Source organism: Rhinopithecus roxellana, chromosome 12 (assembly GCF_007565055.1).
Source record: "Rhinopithecus roxellana isolate Shanxi Qingling chromosome 12, ASM756505v1, whole genome shotgun sequence".
NCBI classification, from domain to species: domain Eukaryota; kingdom Metazoa; phylum Chordata; class Mammalia; order Primates; family Cercopithecidae; genus Rhinopithecus; species Rhinopithecus roxellana.
In genome coordinates, this window is record NC_044560.1 from 13,532,269 (window position 1) to 13,539,682 (window position 7,414).

At 46.4% G+C, this 7,414-nt stretch overlaps 1 protein-coding gene across 3 annotated transcripts in view; it reads left to right on the forward strand.

The window, feature by feature from the left end:
• The window catches only part of NIPAL3 (NIPA like domain containing 3), a 59,019-nt gene extending 52,897 nt beyond the window's left edge, over nucleotides 1-6,122 (forward strand). For all 3 annotated transcript variants that reach the window (XM_030913431.1, XM_010355731.2, XM_030913433.1), the window contains one exon: nucleotides 2,166-6,122. In XM_030913431.1, coding sequence (XP_030769291.1) covers nucleotides 2,166-2,365 — 200 coding nt within the window. In that variant the 3' untranslated portion in view covers nucleotides 2,366-6,122. The remainder of the gene's footprint in view (nucleotides 1-2,165) is intronic.
• The last annotated feature ends 1,292 nt before the right edge of the window (nucleotides 6,123-7,414 follow it).

The following is a 7,414-nucleotide window of genomic DNA, read 5'->3' on the forward strand; positions in this document are numbered from 1 at the left end:
TTCTTTACCAGTCACAGCTTTAGCTCCAATCTAGTCATCTTCTAGATAAAAACTAAGATCCCCAATTATGGAATTAGCCCTGCTTCCTGACAGCATCCAACCCAAAGCAAAGCCTCACTTCCTTGAACCCACCCCAAAGTCACCTAGTCCAAGCCAACCCCACAATAACTCCTTTCTAACCCCCTCTTAGATAGTTCATGGTTCCCTGCCATGTACACCTCTCACATTGCAATGTGTCAGTAAACCCACATTTGTTAGACTGGAGGTGTATTCCCGTTGGTCTTTGGCTGGAGGGCATTGACAAAATCCAAAAGGTAAACCGGGCCTGTTAAGCCAACTCTCCTGCCTGAGGACAGGCACCTCCTCAGCTCTTCTACTTCCCTCTTCTACCCTCCCCCAAAATCCAAACCACAGGCTCTTAGACTGTGCCCTTCGAAGAACCATCAGTTAAGTCTTATGCAATAGGGAGCCAAAGGGCCTTTCACGGACTGGGTCTTCCCTGGTCATTTGCAGAGTGGATAAGAGCACAAGCTCTGGTGGCAGATCCCACCTCTGTCTCTCATTAGCTGTGTGACCTTGGGCAAGTTACTTCACCTCTCTGAATCTCTTTCCAGAAAATGAGGACAGTAGTTCATCTCTGTCATAGGATTGTTTGGGGATTAAGTGCAGGTACATAGGGAAGCCACATAGCATTCAGTTAAGAGTATGGACTTCTGAGTTGAAAGCCCCGAGTTTGGACCCTGGCACTGCCTCTTACTAGCTGCGTGATCTCAGGCAAATTACGTGCTTCATTTCTGCTCCTTCATTTTCCTTATCAGTCATCCTGAGGATCAAATGAGATAGAACTTTGTAACTATTTGGAACGGTATCTGCCACCAATTAAATACTCAATACACATAACCATTGTCATTGCTATTATTTAAAGTGCTTAGCCCAGTCGGGTGTTGTAGCTCACACGTGTAATCCCAGCTACTTGGGAGACTGAGGCAGGAGGATCATTTGAGCCCCAGGTGTTCAAGACTAGCCTGGAAAACATAGACTCTGCCTTTAAAAAGAAAGTCCTTTAGCCCAGTGCCCAGGGCATATTAAATAGTTAGATGTCAGCTGTTATTATCATCATAGTTTCGTTGCATTCAATTTCTTATGACTCGGCCTGAAGGCAGAATTTGAAAAGTCTTAATTCCCTGGCAGGAAAAGTTGGCCTCAAAAGTAACCGGCCTGGCGAAACGGCTCACATGTGTAATCCCAACACTTTGGGAGGTGGGGCAGGTGGACCACTTCAGCCCAAAAGTGTGAGACCAGCCTGGGCAACATGGTGAAACCCCATCTCTACCAAAAAAAAAAAAAATTAGCCGAACATGGTGGCATGCACCTGTAGTGCCAGCCACTCAGGAGGCTGATATGGGAGGATCGCTTGAGCCCCAGAGGTTGAGGCAGCAGTGAGCCAAGATCGTTCCACTGCACTCCAGCCTGAGCGACAGAGCAAGACTCTGTCTCAATAAATGAATAAATGAACAAACAAACAAAACACGTCCCTCCTGACCTGACTAGGGGAATTGTAGGACAAAGGTAAAGGAATTAAAGATTAAAGGCTTTGCCCTCAAATGTAAATAGGAATCCCTTGTCAAAGTACCCAGAAGTAATAATAAGCAAATCTCACCTTCCCCTATATGTGGAGCAGGGACTTTAAAGTTAAAGGCCAAGATGTTCCCTCTGGGCATCATGATACATCTGTCACCTTCAGGTGCCCATGACACAAAAATTACTCTCTTTCCTCGACAGTGTGACAGAGTTTCCTGGATCCTGATTTAATTCAGCAGTGAAGCGTTGGCATCTACCACGTTCAAAGCACAGTGCTAGTTCCATTCCACCTGGGGCCCACACCGACATTCCCACCTCACTTTAGGCCAACTGAGGGTTCCTCCTGACAGCAGCTGGTCTGTGTGCATATTTCCTGAAGATTCATCTCTTGTTGCTTAGCAACCGTAATAGTTCCAGTGTGTATTTGTGGGTGTTCTCTTTTAAATATAAAGCATTCGGGACATTGACAATGCACATGATTAGCTGCTGAGCACTATAATTAGTCTGTGGCAGGATAGAGGGAGTTGGGGCCTCCTTGGCCCCCTTACCACATAATGATTTGAGGAAAATGGATTTCATTTCAGGTATGCAGAACATGCACGATAAAGGGATGACTGTCCAGCCTGACCTCAAAGCTTCTTTTTCCTATGGGGCTCTGGAAAACAATGACAACATTTCTGAGATCTACGCTCCTGCCACACTGCCAGTCATGCAAGAAGAGCACGGCTCCAGAAGTGCTTCTGGGGTCCCCTACCGAGTCCTAGAGCACACCAAGAAGGAATGAGACTCGCCTCCCTCTATTTATGACTGTCCCCACCAGGCTGACAGCGGTTCAACCCTGAATCCTCAAACTTGCCTTTCAAGTCTCATTTTGTTTTTAACTGAGAACGCTATGGATGGTGATCTCAGAAAGCCTTTGTCTCTGGGAAAGGATGCGTTATCTTGGTCTTGGAAATTTCAGATGATGAGGGTGGGGAGACGTTATTCCAGGTGGGCAGGATAGAATCCAGCTTCTGCCTGGATTAGCCCAGCAGGATTTGGAAAGCCTTTCTACCATCCTTGAGGATGGTAACTGAGCTTCCTCAGACAGTGACCAAAGGTTGCTGTGTCCTTCAGAGCTAAGACAAGACAGAGAGTCTGCTGTTAATTCTCAAATCCATCGAAAGGCTGGACACCTCTAAATCTCGTCTTCCTCCACCTCACGTGCATGCCTGATCTCTCCCCAACACTCCTGGTGCCGTATCTTCACATGGCAGGCTGGGCCAACCCTGGGTGGAAGGTTCTGACATTTGTGTTTCAGAAATGTACATCTGCCTTCCAGTCATCTATGCCCTTCTAGGGAAGATGTGCTTGATATGTTCAAATTGGATCTACTCTGAAAACGAATTTGATTGTGGTCCTGTGAGGACTACTTGTTTGTCTGCCTCTTGCCCCCAAAGGAATTAGGAAGTTAGGAGAAGGGGAAGAAGAAGGAGGATGGGAGAGGGTGATGATGCTTCAGCCCATTAAGGAAGAAAAGTCCCCCTTACTCTTACAAAAGGTGATTTCACCATTTCGAAAGGGATAGGTAGAAAATCTGGCCATCTTACGTGGGATTTTTTCCTGCATACCAGTGCCCCTTGGAAAGGTGGGGATGCTCATTTCAGAGCCAGCCTCTTCACCTGTCCTCCATCTCTCCATTACAGAGCCACAAGCCAAGCTCAGGTTACTGGTTAATTTCCTTGAAGTCAATAGAGACTCTCTGGGTCCTCATCCCCATGCATGTATGTCTGGGAGAAGCAAGCATTCTCAAAAACAGGGCTGTTGCTTTCTTCCTGGCTGCATATGTGACTGTCTTCCCCTAGACGGATGGTGTACCTTGAGAGGCGCAGATAAAGGTTTGCAGACTTTAGTGGGCATAAGGATCCCCTAGAAGTGTATGTAAAATGCAGATTCCTGCACCCCAACTGCGGACACTCTTAAGTGGGACTGGAGTGGGGCCCTGGGGTCTGCATTCTTAACTGGGACCACCAGTGATTCTGCTACAATGCCACAATCCTGAGATTTCACACCTGGAAAGCTTAAGAATTTAACAAGATGTTCTGCTAAAACCCCCAGGGCCCCATGCAACCTTGCCAGAAAGTTTCCTCCCTAGGGTTCCTTTGGAAGGTTAAATAATCCCCATAGGATCTGTGGCATTCTCCATCCAGTGAATACTACTTAGAGCTACACTCACTGCTTCCCTAGACAGCCTTTAATAGGCATGATAACAGTGTTAATAGACCAGGGTGACAGATCACTTATCTTTGTGGATTGTGCTTAATACTGATTTAGTACTGATTTAATACCTTGACTTCAAAAATTGACATCTGTTGTCTGTGATCACCACTTCTGTGTTGTGTCTTAACCACTTCTGTATTGTGTGGTCTTAACTACCTAAGGCGGCAGCGGGCAGTGGACTCTTTTCCCTTAGGATGGGGATCAACTCAATTCAACAAGATTTATAAGGCATTTACTGTGTGCTAAGCATTTGGAAGACCCAAGCTACAAAGATAAGACATAGTTCCTGCCCTCCAGGCCAGCAGAGGGAGGCACAAATACCCAGGAATCTCTGATGGGTGTGAAGTGCGGTGGTGGGCCACAGAAAATGACCATCATGGAGACCCTGCCAAAGTTTGGACCCTCAGCCCAAAGGGGTATTCAGAAGTGGAGATGATTTTGGCCCCACTCATAGATGGATGGCAAATCTAAGATTTGTATAAAGCATATGAAAGTAGGGTGATCACCCCCGAGGCAGAGGGGCCAGCATTTGCAAAGGCACAGAGATAAGAGGAGCAGGGCAAAGAAAGGAGAGCCAGGGAAGGTGGTGGGAGACGAATCTCAAAGCTAAGTAGTGGAAGCTGGGCACAGTGGCTCACGTCTGTAATCCCAGCACTTTGGGAGGCCAAGGCTGGAGGATCACTTGAGCCCAGGAGTTTTATATCAGCCCGGGCAATATAGCAAGACCTTATCTCTGCTAAAAATAAAAAAAAAAAAAAAATGAGTTGGGTGTGGTGGGGCATGCCTGTGATCACAGCTACTCAGGGGGCTGAGGTGGGAGGATTGCTAGAGCCCAGGAAGCCAAGGGTACAGTGAGCCATGATCATGCTGCTGCACTCCAACCTGGGTGACAATGAGACCATGTCTCAAAAAAAAAAAAAAAAAAAAAAAAAGATAAGCAGTGGAGGCCAAATCATGGAAGGTCTTGAATACCTGGCTAAGGAGTTTAACATGTATCCAAGAGGACATGGGAGCCATTGATGGTTCATGAGGAAGAGAAGGGCAAGATCAGCACTGATGGAAAAGGAGGGCTTGTTCAGTGTGGAGGAAGAATCAGAAGGGGGAATGAGTTAACCTTCTCCGAGCCCACGAGAACAAAAAACAAAAAGCAGAAATTAAAATCAGGTTTCACTGCTATTTGTGTATTCCTCCTTTCCCAAGTGATTTTTCTAAAGCTGGGAGTGGGGGCAGGAGGGAGAAAGAGAAGGTGAGCAGGGAGGCTATTTAGATGTGTCAAACCCAGGTGATCAGTAATAATTTGGGCATATATATGCTCCCAAACTTGCTCTGCCCCCCTCCTTCCCTTGCTTTTGGTATGGGCCTTTTACCCTTGGGCCAGCCAGCTTTCTTGAGTGAATAAAGTGCACTGTAATTTCAGGTCAGCTGTAGATCATGGGATCCTGCAGATCCGGGAACTGCTGCTGAGGCCTGGGAAGCTCCCTTGCCTGAGGGTTTGGGGCAGTGGCGTCATCCCACCAAGCTGAGCCTTGAAAGGGCTGAGCAGAAAGTTAAATGGTGGTTTCCTGAGTGGAAGCCACGCGTAGGTCACTTGAGTAGTCAGGAAGCACAGCTGATGTGAAGGCTAGTTCCTCCCTATCGTTGTCCCGTGGTATAAATGAACTGTCTGCTGATGGCCATACGCAGCACTGGCTGTTAGGATGGGGAAGGGGTGCCATCAGGTTTCCACTCATAGCCCTGGTTCGTTATTGTTACTCACGGCTCTGACGTCCCCAAGTCCTCTTTAATGTTGCAAGCAATGTTAAATATCACACCTCGGTTTCCTTTGGAGCAGCCCAGGTCCCTAAAGCAAGGTCACCAGACTTGGGTTTAAACTTCAGTTGCTATCACATCAAGGTTCAGGTTATGCAGATCTTGTAGTGTGGAGCTGAATTCTGGGTAGAGAAGGGAGAGTTGACTCTCCATTGCTTTTCTAGTGGAAACCAGCCAGTTTGACGGCGCTGCGCAGATACAGGACTCCATCCGGCTAGTGTTGGGGAACCAGCCCGGCAGCCTTCCATGTGAATTCCATATCTGTTCCAACACTGGCTGATAGGCAGATAAAAGATTACTTGTGTGTTTCTCTGAGAAGCGGTGTAAATGAAGTCACCTTAGAATATATTCTGTGCGGATGCTTATATTTTGTTAACTTCACGACTTATGGCATGTCTTATTTAAAAAAAAAAAAAAGTACTAGGTGTGAATAACATTATGAAGTGGTATTTAATTAAAAATCCATGCAGTGACAGCTGAGTTCGTGTCTTATGTTTGGCTAATACTTCCTAGAATTATCTAGAATGGACCATCTAGTAGAACTTTCTGTGATGACGGAAGTGTTCTATGTCTGTGCTGCCTAACATGGTAGCCACTCTCGACATGTGGCTGTTGAATACTTTAAATGTGGCTAGTGCAACCAAGGAACTGAATATTTAATTTCATCTAATTACATTTCCATATAGCTCATATATTAACAGTAGAGATCTAGAGATGCCCATAATTACAGTTGAAGCTCATTTGCCCTTCCCCCACAACCCCGCAACCCTCACCGTGATTAAAACCACAGACTCTTGGCTGAGCACAATGGCTCATGCCTGTAATCCCAGCACTTTGGGAGGCTGAGGCGGGCAGACCACCTGAGGTCGGGAGTTCAAGACCAGCCTGACCAACATGGAGAAACCCCGTCTGTACTAAAAATATAAAATTGGCGGGGCGTGGTGGCACATGCCTGTAATTCCGGCTACTCGGGAGGCTGAGGCAAGGAGAGTCCCTTGAACCTGGGAGGTGGAGGTTGCGGTGAGCCAAGATTGCACCATTGCACTCCAGCCCAGGCAACAAGAATGAACAACAGTGAAACTCCATCTCAAAAAAAAAAAAAAAAAAAACACAGACTCTCTGTGTACACTGCTTGGATTTGATTCCTGGCTCTCTCACTTGTTAGCTGTGTAGCATTGGGCAAGTTACTTAACCTCTCTGTGCCTCATCTGTGAAACAGGAATAACAACATTATTAAGGATTATTTTAGGATTGGATGGATTAATAGATATATAGTATGGTACCTATATATTTATTTGTACAATCACAAAAATACAGTCATACATATATTAAGCACTTACTGTATGCCAAATGATATATTAAGACCTCATATTTACATCTCATTTCTCCTTTATTAACAGTTCCACAAGGTAAATTTTAATCATATCCTTTTATAGATGAAGAAACTGAGACTGGCTGGGCATGTTGGCTCATGCCTGTAGTGCCAACACTTTGGGAGACCAAGGTAGGAGAATCACTTGAGCTCAGCAGTTTGAGACCAGCACAACATAGCAAGACCCCGTCTCTACTAAAAAAAACAAAAAATAGGCCGGGCGCGGTGGCTCAAGCCTGTAATCCCAGCACTTTGGGAGGCCGAGACGGGCGGATCACGAGGTCAGGAGATCGAGACCATCCTGGCTAACACGGTGAAACCCCGTCTCTACTAAAAATACGAAAAACTAGCCGGGCGAGGTGGCGGCGCCTGTAGTTCCAGCTACTCGGGAGG